Below are 17268 nucleotides of genomic sequence, written 5' to 3'. Positions count from 1 at the left end.
TCACTTGCGTGGAGGGTTTTTCGTTGCAGGCAACAAAGAGGCTGGAAGGAGGAAGATCGTGTGCGGTGCGGAATTTTCCCACCCCCGGCGCAAAGAGAGATCAAAGCGCAGATCCACCATGGTGAAGCCCACCTGTTACCACCGAGATAACCCCTCCAAAGAACAAACGCCCGTAACACAGCAATGCCATTCTCGAGGTAGTATAGGTCCTGCCAGACACATATAATGAAGCGCTCATACTCGCCAAATCCCCCGTTGGGAGGAGCTCTTAAAAGAACGGCGACCCAGCCGTCGACCATGAAGCTCGTCCTCTCCACCTCGTAAGGATGTTCTTAGTAATGCTTGGTTGAAGCTTACAACGATCTTGCAGCAACATCATTACCGGCGACGGCTCAATACTGAGACCATCAGGGAGGTCGGACACGGAGCTGACGACGTCATTGCGATCGAACTTCAGGTCGGCACGCGACGCTGCGTCGACGGGCGAGGGTCAAGACGTGTCTTACAAGCTGTGGACCACGCAAGATGGCGACATCCTGTACATACCTTCGATAGATGCTTCCAACCAGGGCTTGGCGGAAGAGCGTGCGTCGTACGACATCACCGTCAAACTGTTCTACCTGCCCAACGTTCCGCCTTCGAGAAGATGTGCTCACACGAAGGAGGCCGTCGACCTCGTGCTGAAAGAGCTCAAGGTGGACAGCATAGACCTGCTCATCGTCTCGTTTCCCAACATAGTATTTGATGCCGAAGACGAGTCGGAAGAAGACGAGTTTTCGGACGCTTCGTCCGGCGATCCCAACGCGCCGGAGGACATTGCAACCATGCTGCAGACCTGGCGCACAATAGAGGGTCTGCACGAGAAGGGCATAGTAGACAAGCTGGGCCTTGCAGAATTTGGCACAGGACGCCTAACCCGTATACTGGCGGAGGCAAAGGTAAGGCCGACCGTAGATCAGATCAACGTACGCGATTGCTGTGTGGTGCCAAAGCCACTGATCTTGTTCGCCAAGAAAGAGGGCATAGAGCTGCTTACCCACAGCGATTGCACGAATATCCTACCTCAGGGAACACTGAGGGAACTTTTGGGGCCCGTCGAGAACGGCGTCGGTGTGCTGGCTGCAGGATCCGAGAATTTAGCCGTTGCTACCGACGGCTTGAAAGGCGATATTGAGCCGCAGTGGGTGGTCAAGTACACAGCTGTGGTGAAGAATAGAGGCGTCGTGGAGAATAAAGGCTACTTTGCTGTGGCAGAACTTAAGAATACATAATCGCTACCAATTATCCCTTCCAACAAACCGACCATCCGTCTCTACTTCTGAAGGGCCCTGAATCAAATCTATCGTTACAAATTTGTGGTCTCGGGGCATACCTTCTGCAAACACGGCTGTGTCAATGCTGTCCGGGAGAATTTTGTAGTCTTTAAGCCAAATTTATAACCATCCCTTTGCCGGTGGATATTTGTTGATCACTTGTCCAAGGCCTAGGAAAGCGTAGACTGTCATGTTCCTTACACTCCATGCATAAATCTTATCATCCGAGCTGCGTACTTTGCTGACTTCACAACCAATCCAAATCATATATACGTTCAGACGTGTGAAGGCTGTCTGCCACAAGTGACGGAGCATTATGGCAACGACAACCAGTTCTCGTAGCCGAAGCAACTTCATTCGGTCAAACCATTTCAGATTTCAAGGGTTTTGACTCAGAGGCAGAGGTTTTTCAATCATCTAACTCACAAATACACACGCTGTGGGAGACGCTATTCCCCAGTTTATGCCGGAATTAAATGTTGTGAAAAAAAAAAATTCAAGATGTCAGGCACTTCCTCCTCAGTTAGGCATTTTTGAAAAGCATATACACACACTTTTCTCTGAACGCAAACAAACCGAAAGTTGATAGGAGGGAAAATAAGATTGTCTATATCACGAATGTCAGTCCGGAGTAAGGTTGTTCCCGCCTACTCGTCTACGCCTAAGCGATCAGCCATGACATCGCAAAGAACGATCCAACCACATTTTCTTCTTCATATGTAGACATAAGACTCTATATTCCTCCCCACACATATCGTACTGAGTGTTGTTGATTCATTCACAGAGGCTACCCGTCACATTAACTTTTACTTATTCACCGGTTAACCGTCAACGCCGTTTCCGATAGTCCGTCCCATTGGACGGCAATTCATGATATACCAAAGAACCCAACTCCTTTTCTTTTTTCTTTTCCTTGTTCTTTCCCGCCATTTCTTTTATAACCTTATTTCCAGCCTCTCCCCAAATGTGCGTCCTTTTTTCAACCGAAGGGGAGAGTTCTACGATTAATCCAACGCGGACAAACGCAAACTGACTGGTACCACCTTGGTCGCGACCGCTAGGAAACCTGGGAATGCATTTGGCGAGGCCTCCCCCCAGAAGGTCACGGTGAGAAGAGACTGCGTAGAGGCGGGGCTCGCCATAGTCCGGCCAGGACGGCCGAGAACGCGGATGAAAATCCAGGACTTGTACGAGGGCAGATTTAGAAGCCCGGCAACCCGAGAGCGATCATTACCAAAGAGGTACAAGTTATCGTCCGCGCTCGCAGACTTGCCTTATTTGACTCAATGAGGAAGCCGAAGGGGGGGGCGGGATCGGTGTCGACGACATACGTCCCTTACGGTCCAGAATCACCCCTTTGCGTTTTTGGGATAACAGTGCTCTGTCCGTCCGTGTGATAAGACGTAAAAAAGACGAGGACATGGTACCTACACAAGTGCTCAGATGTCTCTACTATTACCTTGGCCAGGGTGGCAAAAAGAGGCTTGTGTCCCTAATCACGCATCACCATGCATTGACAAGTGTAACTTAGGCTGAGACCCAGCATCAAGAGATCATTGCGTCCTCATTATTGGCATTTCCCAAAGAGCTGCCGCCAATCCGCGGATAAAAACCCTCTGTCGAACCCGAGGCACAGCAGCAGCGGTCACGAAGAGTTTAATATTTACAATCGAATAATGACTTTTCCCCAAATTTCCGCGTCCGGCGTTTACCGCCCCAACCGAATAATCAACCGTCGTCGCACGTTGCCAAAAGTCATGACGGGAAAAGGTATTGGTGTATGTACGCGTGCCAGGCGCCCCGAGAGGCCGTCGAGGTATTATTTTGTCCTTTCCCTTATCCTTTCGTCAAACCCTTCCCAGCAATTCAAGCTATGAACAAATTTATGTACGAGGGGTGAGGACGCGCACAAGTCAGCGTGCTGCTAATGAAAGGTGGACTTGGTTTGCCTTCCGATCTTCAATACAACGGGGTGTGTGGGGACGATTGAAGAACAAGATTTTTCTTTTTTCCGTAAAGAAAAAAAATTATCTGCCCGCGTTTTTCGTAGGCAGTTTGGTCGAAGTAAAGCAAAAGGTCTGCTCATCCGAAAACGCCTCGTGCAAAGTGTCAATCATTGGGCTGGAGATAATTTGGGTATCATCTTTTCGAACCAGCTGTTAAGACGTAGAGGATTCATGCAAATGTAGCGCAGGAAATGCGCCGTTCGTTGGTTTCGTAACAGGACGGTAACTTCAAATTAAGTTACCAAGTCATGACAAAACAGTTGATTTCATTGCAGGATCAGCGAGTCGCTGCTCGCAAATCGCTAAAGGGGGGGGGGGGGGGGGGAGGAGCCAATTCCAACCCCGTCTATTGCCGGGTAATGACTCAAGCGAAGTGAAGATCGTGTGGCAGATGACGAGGATCGGCGGATCCATTTGATGGTAATGATTGGTGCTGGCGAAGCGAGTTCCGGATTGAGCTATGGCAGACAAAGTCACGAAACTCCAAAGGGACAAATTGTAAAGAAAGCCGAACATGTAGATGGCCGTTGACGGGTTGCTTCGAAGATGAATGCACAGCAGATTTCGACTGAATAACAGGATGTTCAGGATCCGACCCAAGATTGGGCTCCTTGGAGACTCGAAGGCTTGACGATAACCTCGTGGATGGGCTTTTAGGGCTGATCATGCCTCTAGCGAGGCTTCAGCGCGACGCTTAAGCACTTCAGCGTGAACATGCATTGCTTGAGACATGACTTTGGTGACTAGCAACTGGGTTAGCCATTTGAACGTGAATAATATGGTCGCAAGTCTGTGAATACGTACTCCCCCAGACGGCAGCTTTGTTGAGCATGTAGCTGGTCATCAGTAGGATCTTGCTGGCATCTCCGCAGTCTTTTACGGACGCGAGAGAGCCCAGCATCGTCTCAGGTGAGGTGCCAAGGGATGCGGCATCGAAAGCGATCTTGACCTCCGCATGGTTTAGGATCTCATTGATCTTGCGAATAAGCTTGACGTCTTCCTCTTCGAGGAGCATGATGGCTGGCACTTGAGAGTAGTCGATATCGTCGCGGCCGATGATGCCAAGGAAGCGTCCAACACGGTCTTGGACCGTAGCAACCCACTCGGCGAGCACTTGTGCACAATCGAATGTGCACATGGCAGACTGGATCGGCAGCTCGCGGGAGGTGAAGTCTGCAAAAGTGACGCCTAGTTTGTCGGCCATGGCAAGAGAGTCGGCTGCGTAAAACGCAGCCTTGCGAAGGTGACGCTCCCTCTTCGTCGACTGGCCCGGTACTCTGGAGTTGTTTGACAAGACACCAGTGATGTCGCCTGACGCATCAACGACTCCGTCCGAAGGCGATCCGAGATGCTGCGGGGAGTTGTGCGGCGAATCCACATTCGACTCCGGCTTGATGGAGTTGGTAGGCTCTGTTGATACGCCTCGCGAATGGTCCGCGTTCTGAATAATTTCGCTACCCTCACCCAACTCCTTCGCCATAGCCTCAAAATCCCTCTGCCAGAAAGCTTCCTTGGACCTACCAAGATTGACAAAGAGGCGAACATAGGCAAGATCAAGAAGGGGGATGCTGTCTGCAGGGAGAGGTCCGTACGGGTTCGGTCTGTCAAGGTTGTGGTTCGGGTTGGCCTTCCACGCGGCTTGCCAGGCACGAAGTGCAGGTTCAATCTGTGCGTGCATCTGCGCAGTCTCGTGCGGCTTCCACTGACGTCCGCTGTGACGCTGCCTCGTTTCCCATATGTAAACGTGCAAAGCATTGATGAGAACATAGCAGCCAAAGGTACTCGGCTTCAGGTCGCTCTCTGGAATGTCATCCAACGGCATGGATGAGCCGAACGGCTGATGTGCAATTGAACGCTTGCGATCGGATGGCTGTCTTTGACTAGCCGTTAGTAGATATGTGAGCGCATCTGCGAACGTTACGCGGCTGGCATCAGCACCCTCGTGGCCGCCGCAGGCTTGCCAAGCATGCACGGAATCGGCGGCCCAAAGGTCTTCTTCACATGGCAGATCGAGGTGCAGCTCGGAATTCAGAATGCGTGGTTGCTGATTGTATGCCGTGACCAGAAGGCTGGAGAGGACAAACACGGAATAAAGCGTGCGTTTGCGTTCTTCTTGAGACTTCCATCTGAACCACTCCGCAAACTCCTCCCTCGACTCGGAAGGCTTGACCCTGTTCCAAGAAGTGGGAGACAGTCCTTCATCGTTCATGTCGGTGTCAAAGGACGCGTTGCGCATGTTGTAGGCTCGCTCTTCGTCCATGGCGATGTCCGGGTCGGGCTTGTCGAGCTCCGCCGTTTTCGCTAGGCCGACGAGCGCGGCACATTGTATTGTGGCACTCTCGGCAGCCATCTTGTCACCACATTGATGACCGTAGATGAGATTGAGGAGCATGGCCTGGACAAGCCAGGTAGGCGTGCGTTGCTGTGTACTGCTCGTCTTCATTCCAATGCAACGCTCGTCTAGATACAGTTTGATCATGCGCTTCGAAGCCTCGAAGAGTTCCCTTGCAACATTGTGCTCGAACTCGTACAACGCGCCGATAGCAGCCATCGCAAGGATGAGACATCCGCCCCCGCCAGCCACGCCGTCCTTGGGATTGTGGCTCGAACGCATGTTCGTCGTGAATACCGGAGTGTTAAAAGTCAGGGTGGGGATGTGCAGGAACGGCATGTGCGGATGGAAGTAGTGGATGTAGGCGCTGACATATCGCTGCAAGTCTCGTGTACTTGGTAGACTCGTTGCACCTTGAATTGCCTGCGAACCAAAAGCAGGTGATATCGGCGAGTGGACCGAAGACTGCGAGTACTGACGAGATGTGTGACCGTAGCCTGTGGAGTTCGACAGGCTAAACAGCAGCGCCTGTCGAGTGGCATCTGTGATCGAGTTTGTTGACATGGATGACATTGAACTTTGCTTGCTGCTTCCGTTCGCCGACGGAGACGAGATGCTTTCTACGCTTCGGTCAAACGTTGACGGCGGCTGGAAATATTGACTCGGAATGCCCGGGATCCCCGAAGTAGAGTTTAGACCATTGGTGACCTGCGACGTGGTGAAGAGGAAGCTGTCCGCCATCTGCTGGTCCTGAATCTCGGTGGATTGCAGGATGCCGGAATTTTGGGGTACCAGTTCGGGGAATATGGCCGCGCTCACAGGATCAACGCCCCCAGGGAAAGGCGACGAATTGGCCATATTAGTAGCAGCCAGCATGGAGTTGTTCCACATTGTCCCCGACGTGTGCACTGGCATGTTCGATCCGTCCAGCATGACTTCGCTAAAGCCACTGTGGCTGGCAGTGCTGATTGCTGAAGGAGAGGATCCGTCGGCTATAGCATGTTCTGCGCTGTCCATCAACGTCTCGCCCAAGCCGCCAGTCCAGTCCAAGGCATCCTCATCTTCTATGGTCGGTGCAAACTGCATGCCCTGGAAGGCGCCGAGAGGGCCGCTGGCTCCTGAAAAATGAAGCTGAGCAGGGTTGACGGTAGAGTCGCCGCCAAAGAGCTTGTCGAAATCGAATCCGTCGCCCATGATTGGTGCGGTGCGCATGCCTCCTCCTAGGTTGATGTTGTTGAGGCCACTGGTGTCCAATTTCGACAGACCGTGCATGTTGCCATGGTGGCCAAAGGTCGACATGGCCCGGAAGTCGATGCTATTGACACCACCAAACCCGTTGAGGTTGGTGTGGTGACTATGGTAGCCATTTGCTCTGCTGCCGTTGAGGAAGGCGTTGAACGCGCCCATGTCGATGTGACTGATCGTGTTCGCCCTTGGCCGCATAGAAGATGCTGCACCGTTGGTGGCCCCCACGCTGCTGGCGATTGAGTTCTTTCGTCCTCTTGCACCTGTCTGGGCGCCGCTCGCACTCTCACGCCTTCCGCGCGGTCGCGACGAAGTGTTGCCCGTCTGGTGGAGCTTCTGCTGGTGCCGAAGCAACAGATCTCGTCGTGCAAAGCATCTTGTGCACTGCGGGCACTCGAATGGCTTCTCTTTCGTGTGTGACCGTTCGTGTCTTTTCAGATGCTCCAATCGTGCGAATGACCTTCCACACGTCGTGCAGACATGGGGCCGAGGCTTGTCCGTCTTTGGTGGCGGGAAGCTGGGCAGATTGCCTGCGACATCTCCGTTCTTGCCGTTAACGGCTACTATATCGCCTTGGTCAGCACTGCTGTAACTGGTCTTGATCTCAAGAGACAGGCCCTGCGTACCGGCACCGTTGGTCATTGTCGCCGTGGCCATGTAGTAATGACACCTGAGGGGTTGCCGAAGGTGTCGCAAACGAAGTCCTCTTCAGTAAGATTAGATATAGCACTGCAAATGATACCTTGGCTCGAGTGGCGAGGGGTTTCTCCATAGACCTCGCACCTGGCTCGAGATAGATCCGTCGCCTTGCAGATTTCCGTTTGCAAACGTATATATATGCCAGAAGTAGAGGGATTTGCTCTTGTGTTGGCACGAATCTGGGAAGCTGTGTGATCGCCGACTATATCGCAGCACGTGTGGTATACACAGTGTCTTCCACGATCCGTAAGAAGGTCCTCGAGAGCAATCCGCTGGCGGAGGCCAATCCAAGCAAGCGCTTGCGAACCGGAAGCGTCGTACTCGCCCCACGTAATGGAATGCGCGGGTGGAAGGGTGCGGCGGCGGAGAAAAAAAAAAAGCGAGTATACAGACTAAAAAATTGGTAATGGAATAACAATGGGTATCTCTCAAAGTGAAATGTTGGGCCTCCCACAGAAAAGCAGATCCGAACGAGCGAGGTTCGAGGAACGGTCCCGAAGAAAAGACAAGAGCGACGAATGGTCTCTCGTAGCAAGCAGCTTGGCTCAAAGTCCAGGGGGGTCAGCCGGCAGACAAGACTGTGCCGAATCAGCCGTCTCAAAGCGCGCGGACGGGTCGAGGTGTTGTGGCAAAGATGAGCGACTCAATTCCTGATGCCAAAGGTCGCGAGCGAAGGAGAGAGGACGGCAGAAAGAGTCGATGGAGGTGGATCAGAAGCGAGGGCAGAGCGTTGAAAAGACCCAGACCCGTTCGACCACAGTTACGACGAGAGCAGCTCGTCGATCCAATCCAACCCCGGAATCTGAAGAAGCTGGGGAAGAGGCTAAGAGCCGGCCGGTGGCGTAAGTGGGCGTTGGTGCGAAACTTTTCTGCAGGTCAGCCCCCGGGGAACGTCACTGGGCTCGATCGGAAGGCGACCAGGAAGCGGCACTTCGAGACTGTCGTTGCTCCAGTAGTGCAGGCTCAGTTCGGGGCGCTTGCATCCATCGTTGATTTTCTTCCGCGGTCGAGCTCCACGTTCTTGCTGGCCGCTATGCTGTATGGGTGCATGGAGCCGTACGCATGCTGCAGCGCCGCACCCTGCATTCGCATGGCGCAGGATTGGCCTTGGATCACAGCGGTTCATTGTTGAGCATGGATTGCACACGGTACAAGCTTCCCGCTGCTACGTGCTTTTGGCCCGGAGCAGGGATGAGTATGCCATGTTCAGATATCGGAAATGCAAGCGGCAGCAGTCCGCGTCACGGTTTACCTCATGGGCCTTTTTCAGCGATTAATTACGGGCAGCCGTTGAGTCTAGTGCCACGACTGTGAGACGCTCCATTTGTCGCTCGCTGCTCCTGTCGTTGCGGTCGCCCTTTGCTATTTTGGCGGTCGTCGACGAGTCGCGGGCTTTTTGTGTCAACCGACGTGTTGCCTGGCGTTGGTGCGCGAAATGCAGAAAATTTGCGTTGGAAAAAAAGACTAATCAAAAATATTCCGGTGGCACATGAGACGATAGGGAACGGCAGCCGCGGGTTTTGTTGAGCTTGAATTCCCGTTGCACTGTCTGCTGTTCGTTCCCACATTGTTTGTTCGTCTGAAGGTTTGTCGTAGCCATGGTTAATGGTTCCAGTGTACTCGACGCCAAAACATACGATGCCAGCAACGAGCAACAGGCCAGGCCAGCATGGTTCCGGACAGATCAGGACACGGCATGACGGGCTTCAGCGGCAAATTTGTTGTTGTATGTTCGTCCAGTCGAGCTGCTGTGGTGTTTGCTTTCCCAGCATTCTCGTGATCGCGCCTCTTGCTCTCTTGCTATTGTCGCTCCGGTTCTCGTCTCATCGTCATTCTTTACAGAGCTTACGCAGTCCTCAAAATGACAGTAATAACAAGGAACCTGCCAGTGCGTCCGGCCGCAAAGCTCGGCGCATCGATGCTAGTTCGTTTGCGTCGTTAGGCCCTACGAAAGTGCTCATCCAAAAAAGTGGCCCTAGTCCACGTCCAGACTAATGACTGTAGCACCATGTACACGAGACGAACGAAAGGGTTCGGGTGCAGAGCTATTCTGCTGCGGAGCCATTCTGCTGCTCATGCTGTCCCGCCGCCGCCGCCGCCGCCGTCTCCGCTTCGTTGCTCCCGCGCTCACGTTACCTGACCGGGAGCCCATGTGCCTTAGAAGTCTACAAGAATCAAGCGATGCCAGAGCAAACAAGCGAATCTAAACGCTGAACTTATTATTGCGGGCCTGGGCACCAGCTGGAAGGGGTCGATACGAAAATTGGTCGAAGGATCACCTCAGCGGCGCCTCGATTGGCTGAGCCCGCAGCGAAACGTGCAAATTCCCACGGCGCTCAAGCCACTGGGACAGGGACTCCGAGCCGGCCGGCGGCCTTCAGCCATGCAAACATCCAGTAGCGAGCCGGATGAGAGATGACTTGCTCGTGCACTCGAGCAGCGATGCTCTGAGCTCGCGCCGGTTGCGCCCTTCTCGCCCGGCTTGCTCGCTGCTCCTTGACGCTGTCGGCCCGCCTCCGCTCGCACGGCCACAGCGCCGCTGGCTCGGCGGCGACGAAGAGCGAGCGACGGGCGAAGGACGAAACTCGGATGTACAGGGATACCGGCCACACAGTCTAACGACCGGACCTAGGCCGGATGTGGGAAATCTGGGGTAGAAGCAGCATCGAGACGCCGGCTAGCGAGCCAATTGACGCCCGCGGCATGTGCAGACGCTGGTTCCCTCGAGGTCATGCGATCCGTCGCAAAGCTGCTCTTCACTACTGCATGTCCTACATAAGGCCGATGTGTCGTTCGGAGCCAACAGAGCCTCTGGCGGCGCGGTGCTCTCTGTCTCTTGCTGGCTCCCTCGAGGGGGGCCGGGCGTGGATGATCGCTCGGTTACCGAATGCGTGACACCGACGCCGTTGAAAGGACCGAAAGGAGGCTCTTTTCGGGCTCGGGCTGTGGCTTGAGACGGCATTGTCTGGGGGAGCCATATAGGGGACGGACGGAGCAGCTAGAAAAGGGGGACTGTCTGTGTGCACAGTGCTCTTTGACCGAGCAGCCACCACGTTGTCGCGGGCGACGTGTTGAGTCGTAGTTTGACTTGACTAGGCTCCGTCTTACTACGGCCTGGACGAGCTCAGCGCTGATGATTAGCCCGACGAGCAGCTGCCCATGGCCGTTTTCGTCGTGAGCCCGGATCCAGTCGCCCAAGCACATGACGAACTGGCCAGCCAGTCACACGTGTAGCATTCGCAAGCATCAGGCACACGCTGCTCCAGCCCGCCATCGTCGACCACCCCTATGAGATCACCCATCGCCCCGACTAGCACGCCTGGCCGCGCAGGATTATTGACATGGCCGCTTTCTTCACAAATGCACTTCTACATGACGTACAGAGGCGTGTCGATCGTATGCTCAGTGACAAGGTCGGGCGGCTGCTTCCAAGCGAACGTGTGCTCTCATCGTATCCGTAGGCATATGGTGGAGACGGTTTTTCCAGACGTTCCATGACGTGGTGGGTGCGACGGCCCTCTTTATACTGAAGGTGCCTATTATAGCGCTCCTCAGAAGCCGGCGCGAGCGTCGATAGGCACGTCATCAGTGTTGCCCGCGACGAGAACCACCAGCGCACTATACAGTGCACTACTTGTTCGATCGTGCTGTCCCTTGCCACAGGCTGGTCTGTAGCCTTTTCAACGAGGCTGCGCAAGCGTCAAGGTCTTCCACCCCTTCGACCTCCACGCCGTGACGATTGGGACAGACAAAACGCCCAGCTAGCAATGCACCAGAAGGACACGGCAATTCCGTCACGCAACGGCAGTGATTCGTCTTCACATGGTACGGCGTTTGATCGCTCCAGCTGCAACGCTTTTGCCCTGTCAAGTCGATGCAAAAATCGCTGCCCCATGGAGCGGCGCTGTCGACGATGAGGAAGGACTGGATCTACATCGACGTTCAGACAGGGGACGGCTCTATTAGTAATTCAGTCTTCCCAGCAACACGGCGTGTACACTGCACGTACGTTCGAACACACTGGAGCGTTGCCACATACTTTCCACACAGCGCACACCCTCACACACACCACACATCCACTTCCCCCCAGAACGCAAGCCGATCCCAGCATCGCGCCCGCGATCGCTCGGCTAGGGCAGCACCTGCCCATAGCGCCCCAGATCGCTGCAAATAACTCGCATGGACTGCGTTTGCCAAGCTTCCTGGGGATTCCGGGGCCGTGAAGAGTTTTCGACGCTGCCGCCATTCGAACAGCGCTGGCCGTCGAGTTCCTGCGGGTACCTGCAAGCTAACCGGTTTTCTGTTGCCACTGTTCTTATGACCAGCCCACTTCTCCTTGCCATGGTGCCGGTATCAAGCCGACCTGCTGAGACCGGGCATGAAGACATGCAGCACCTGCAAAAAACACTGCGATTCAGTAGTTTGTTGCCGCTCATCCTGACCGTGGCTGCTTCGCACGGCAGGCCTTGGACCGTCGCTGTACCACATCCAGGTTATACATCCAGTGCGGTACTGTACGCTACTGTGCTTGGTTTTCTCGTTGTATACTTACATGCGTCTGATGCCTAGAAAGAGGGCCCACCATCCCCATACTCCAGAAAAAAAAATACCGCCGGCCTGCCAATACTGGTTACCGGCATATCGCCGTAGATCCACTCAGGCTCCATCATCTTACTCGTTGAAGTCGTTTCGCCACGAGTACTTGCCGTGCACAGCCCACTACTGCTTCTGGTCGCCTCGGCACTTTGATGTCAAAACAACACGAAACCGGCAGTTCTTGCTATGACAAATGTCTCCCTCTCCGGAACCCACTTTTGTCCCCATCGGCTCCCCGAGGCGACGAAAATCGCACGTCTCTTCACCTTTAAACTCCGGTGTGGAATCCGTTCCGGCAGCCCGTCTTTGACCAGTCCTCCCGTGTGACTGTCCAATGATAGTAATACTACGTGAACAGTGTTTTTCTCTCTCTGCTGCACAGGCGTTTCACCTTCTATTCTTATCAGCGCTCGGATACAACGTTGCTGTTCGTATTCAGTACTTTATTTTACTTTGTTCGTGCGGCTTCGGCGCCTTTGAGCCCCCGTCGACCTCGAGAGAGGGATGACCATTAATACAAAGGAGACTAGAACATCACGAGCTTTCCAGAACTTGACCGGCACCAACAAATCAGAACTTGTCCGTCCATGTCGCTGGCGACCCGCGATTCTGGTTGATCAGGGTCTGCCCCGGACTGCAGCCTTCGTCGCAAAAAGGATGTACTGTACTTCGAACCACGTCCATCCTACTCTAGTTCAAGGAACACATTATCCTTCCCTGCACATGACACCACTTGTTGCAGTCACAATCTCTCGTAGCTCTGCCATGGTAGCTGCTGGCTCCAGCAAAAACGATCTCGCAGGCGAGTATTTGACAGCACGTCCGCAGCCGCCCTTTTCGTTCGCGCCTTGGGCTGCATCCGAACTATCCGTGTCGGAAGGTGAGCAAGGACGGGAAGGTTCCGTTCATCCACGCGTTGCTGCACTGGGAGTCAGCGCTGACTCGCAACGGCACCCTGCGATGGGGATCCTCACGTCCTGTCAGTATCAGACCATGAGACTGTACTACTATTCTCCCGTTGCGCATGGCTCGTCCCGCAACCCGGGTCTTGGCATGACGGACTGCGTAAATTCAATTTTGTGGGGAGCGTAATGGTCAGGAGGTGTGAGGTGATACTTCTCAGGGGGAAGGGATCGATGGTGAGGATCTCGAGGTCTCGCTCAGGTCGGACATGCCCAGCGATGATGAACAACCTCGTGTAAGCGTTTCTGAGGCTCTGCGGATAACGGTCCCTTACATCAAGGACCATAAGTATAGATTGGTAACGAATGAAGTGCGGACATGGACGCTGATGTCTGCGGGGTCAGATGAGATTTTACCCACACGTACTCTGGTCATCTGTACAACGGGGATTCTTTGACTTGAAGACTACCTGGCTATTGACAAAAGGCGACAAAAGGCGAAGGGAAGGGCATGATGCAAGGCACAAGTCTTGACAACCGCACTTGGCGATACGGTAGAAGCTTGCGCTGGCTATACAATATGCCGTTCAAGTGTCTTGACATCAAGATTGACATTGCGACCGTTTTTGGCGCCGGCTGCCTCGCATAGCGTGCACAGGGTGCCCGCTGTTCCTACGTTTCTCATAGGAGATGGTAGTTCCGACGAGGTCGTAGACGTGCTAAGATCGTCTTCGTCGAGTTTCCTCGTCGGCTGACCGCCGATGAGATGTCGATCAGAGCCCAACATTTCGGATGGCTGCTTCTGTGCCCGCTCCGGCTTCTCGCCATCCATGCGCGCCTCTATCGACGTGCTTGCCCACAGTGCTGTGAGGGGAAGTTGGATCGCAAGCATAGTCATTGACAGGCTGCCGAGGTCCACGTACTGATTCCATTGCGCTGCTGTAAATATAACTTGGATCGGCTAACGTCAGCTGGTGACCGACAGGCCAGGAGAGCGTGTATAAACTACATACCTGGGATTATCATGCTCTGCAGACTGCCGATGAAGACGACTTGCATTGGACCGAACTTTCGCTGTCCTATCCGGCGTCGTCTTCGAATGGCTACGGCTAACTTCGCCACAAAGATGGCGAGGAAGAACCCCGCGCTGACGAGTTGCAGGATGGAAGCCACGTCGGATAGTCTGTACTGAAGAGCGTACGATGCCACGGGAGCCAAGTAGACAATGTTCTGTGCGTTTACAACCGTGGAAGCAAGGAGCTCGCACATGGTCACAAGGGCGAGAGCGCACGCAACGCCGACCACCAATGCTCGCTGGTGCGACGGTGCCGTGGCCATCATGACACACACCTGGAGGATGAGGGATGAAAGGATGACGCCTAACTCGGCTACCTTGAACACATCCGCCATGAGGCTCTTGGTCTTGTCGCCCGCGGTGATATGCGAGTAGTCCGACTCGAAGGCGACGAGCGGGTGGTTCCACGTCGAGTCGAGCCACGCCGCCATCATGCTGCCTCTCAGCACGTCCAGGAATAGTGCGAGCGTGTTGAGCATGTAGATCGGCGACCCTCGCTTGTCGGACCTGGTCAGCAGCAGCAATGTAACCAGCATGAGGCTCGCAAGCCCGACCTGCGCGCCGTACACAAGTCCGAGCCGGATGTTCTGAAATGTAAACTCGGCGAGGTCCTCCATGGGCACTGGTACAGTCGTCTGTGATGTACCGAGCACTTGGATCCAGCTCATGGTTTGGGTCCAGGGATCCACGCTCGTTACCGTCGTCGTCATCGCCGCCGCCACCGCTGCTGTTGCGCCGGTTGAAGCGTTCATAGCTGTGCGTGAAACTCTGTTGCTTAAACACGAAGCCGAATTGTATGTAGCCAAAGGGATCTGAGATGATGCTAGAATTTTGTAAACTCGTCCAGCAAGAAGAAAAAGAAGGCGATGGAGTAAGAGATAGAGAGGATGATACAAGAGGAAACTCTGGCCAAAGCTATATACCGACGAGCATGAAACAATACGATCGGACGCTGAATGGGGTGGAGAATGACGTGTAAGATGAAGAAAAAAAACATGCAAAGGCCGTAAGGTAGACAATCGGACCTTGGAGGATTGTGAGTCGGATGGGCCGATCTGAAAAAGAAAAAAAATTGTCTGCTGGAGCACAATACCAAGGGAGTCAGGAACAATATCAAGGCACTGCCTTGTGAAGCCTCGACGTTTCACTTTGGGAGGGCGAGTCCAAGCGAGACTCTGGAACAAGAGCCCGCTGCTGTCGTCCGCTCCCAACAGTCAATGACTTGCAGGCGTTTGGTGCGGTTGGCATGTCCGTCGCTTGGTGGGTTGGTGGTATCAAGACCGTGGCGGTTTGCAAAAGCGCCATGGCACGCGGTCAAACCGCGATGAGATGTTCCAATCTGAGTGCTTGCGATTTTGCACTTCACGCCACGACTGGCCCTTTTGTCCATTTCTTTTGACCTCCCTTGTCGGCGCGGAGATACGTGCGAGTTGGAGCGAGAATGTACGATCTTTACCGTGACGCTGCGAGCTGCATTGTTCACAAAGCAACGACGAGGGGAACAAATCGCAACAGCCTCCAAACTTGTCCAGCAGACGCATGATCGATCTCTTGGGATTTGTCTACACCACCCTACAAATGCTAAATTTGACACTGGCAACACCTTAGCCGCGAATGCGTAATAGGAAAAAAATATATATTTGATACATGTTCCCTTGCTTGTGAGCTGAGCTATCACCTCGACTTCTCATCAAGCTCCCTGGCTAGCTCCTCCACCTCTTCGTCGTCGAACTCGTCGTCTTCGACATATTCGTCGGCGATCAGATCCTCGCCCTCGTCTCGAAGCTCGTGGGCCTCCGCAGCAGCAGCGGCGTCTACCTCGTCCATGGACAGTGTGTTCATTCCAGATACTGCAGAAGATACTGCGGCTGCAGCTGCAGCATTTGCAGCCGCGGCGCTGAAGTCGTCTGCCGAATGGCTCAGGCCCGATCGCGCCTTCGCCTCCGCGACCGCCCTCCGCATCTCCAGCTCCGACACGTTCTTCACGGCTTGTGGTACATCCGAGCCGTTGCTGGATGTCGTTATGCCCTTTGGACTCCTGACTAACGGCAACTGCAAGTCCGCCTGATGTTCGATGAGCATCTGCCTCAATGCCCTTCGCTCCACGACCAGCCGCTTCATTTCCAACAGATTCTTGACATCCACCTCGGAAGCCGTCCTCAGGCGTCCGTACCGCACGCAGCTGTCCAACGCTTCGGCGAACTCGCCCTTGCCCTGCGTGATGAAGAAGCTATGGCCGTCGCCGTTCCGACCCCAGCCAAGTCCGTCCAGCGCCCATCGGAGCCAGTAGCCTCTATCCTCCTTTGGGATGTCGGTTGGCACGCCCAACTCGTCGACAACGATCAGCTGTCCACGCCGGTAACGATAACTTAGTGCCATGCGCCAGGCCTTGTGGTAGATCTTTTTTGGCAGTTCCGTCGCAAAACTCCTCGGTTTGGGGCCGTGAGCCACACCACCGCCTCGCAACATGGGACTCTTCTTGTCACCCAACCGCGCATGGCCTGTTCCCTTCTGAGGTCGAATCTTTATTCCTGAACCGTGCACCTCACTGCGCCATTTGGTGTTTGCAGTGCCTTGGCGCGAGCGATCGCCCTCGTATATAACGGCCCTGTGGAGGATATCTCGTCGGAGGGGGACAGAAAGATGTGTGTGTGGATAGGATTCCACGCGAAGAGGCTCGAGGCTTGGAAAGGAGTACACGGTGGTGTAGACATCTTGCGTTGGGAGGATGTGAGATGGGATCGCGTTGGGGATGATGAGGCCCTTTTTAACCTTGGCAGAGGGAGGCGGTGGAGGGGGAAGGGTATCAGAAGAGACTGAGGAGGAGGTATTGGTTCCTGAGGAGAGTGCTGTCGACATGTATCGAATGCATATTCGTCGTCCCGTCTACGCCAGTGTTAGAATTGGGGCAGTTCCTCTGCGGTATAGGCAGACGGGTGGCATATCTCACCTGCATCTCTGATGCTTTGCGACATCGTATTGTCAATTGACCGCCCCGCATCGCCGAGGCACAATGCCTTGATGCCATTGCGACGAAGACGAAAAGTTGTGAAGAAGGCAAATGGTGCTGTGCCATTTTTTTCCGCTTTGGGATGCGGAC

General features: G+C 54.2%; 5 protein-coding genes across 5 annotated transcripts; 2 read left to right on the top strand and 3 right to left on the bottom strand.

The window, feature by feature from the left end:
- Positions 1-119: 119 nt before the first annotated feature.
- PV09_08171 (uncharacterized protein) lies at positions 120-1468 on the top strand. Its single transcript, XM_016362030.1, has 2 exons — positions 120-320; positions 371-1468. Exons 1-2 carry the CDS (start codon positions 226-228, stop codon positions 1269-1271), a joined length of 996 nt encoding a protein of 331 aa, XP_016210150.1. The 5' UTR covers positions 120-225; the 3' UTR covers positions 1272-1468.
- Positions 1469-3637: 2169 nt separating this feature from the next.
- Positions 3638-8296, bottom strand: PV09_08170 (uncharacterized protein). The gene is made up of 3 exons (XM_016362029.1): positions 7523-8296; positions 4124-7459; positions 3638-4062 (listed from the first exon to the last, which is right to left on the bottom strand). The coding sequence occupies exons 1-3, from the start codon at positions 7551-7553 to the stop codon at positions 3983-3985; spliced, it is 3447 nt and encodes a 1148-aa protein (XP_016210149.1). The 5' UTR covers positions 7554-8296; the 3' UTR covers positions 3638-3982.
- Positions 8297-12526: 4230 nt separating this feature from the next.
- On the top strand, positions 12527-15148 carry PV09_08168 (uncharacterized protein). The gene has a single exon (XM_016362027.1). It carries the CDS (start codon positions 12696-12698, stop codon positions 13281-13283), a length of 588 nt encoding a protein of 195 aa, XP_016210147.1. The 5' UTR covers positions 12527-12695; the 3' UTR covers positions 13284-15148.
- Positions 13665-14920, bottom strand: PV09_08169 (uncharacterized protein; the record flags this gene model as incomplete). Its single annotated transcript, XM_016362028.1, has 2 exons — positions 13665-14044; positions 14107-14920. 2 exons carry the CDS (start codon positions 14918-14920, stop codon positions 13665-13667), a joined length of 1194 nt encoding a protein of 397 aa, XP_016210148.1.
- A 546-nt stretch (positions 15149-15694) lies between the features above and the next one.
- On the bottom strand, positions 15695-17230 carry PV09_08167 (50S ribosomal protein L4). The gene is made up of 2 exons (XM_016362026.1): positions 17119-17230; positions 15695-17054 (listed from the first exon to the last, which is right to left on the bottom strand). The coding sequence occupies exons 1-2, from the start codon at positions 17194-17196 to the stop codon at positions 15843-15845; spliced, it is 1290 nt and encodes a 429-aa protein (XP_016210146.1). The 5' UTR covers positions 17197-17230; the 3' UTR covers positions 15695-15842.
- Positions 17231-17268: the final 38 nt, after the last annotated feature.

The sequence above is a fragment of the Verruconis gallopava genome (genome assembly GCF_000836295.1).
Source record: "Verruconis gallopava strain CBS 43764 unplaced genomic scaffold supercont1.37, whole genome shotgun sequence".
Lineage (NCBI taxonomy): Eukaryota > Fungi > Ascomycota > Dothideomycetes > Venturiales > Sympoventuriaceae > Verruconis > Verruconis gallopava.
The sequence above is the reverse complement of the archived record's forward strand: the minus strand, read 5'-3'. Positions and strand labels throughout refer to the sequence as shown.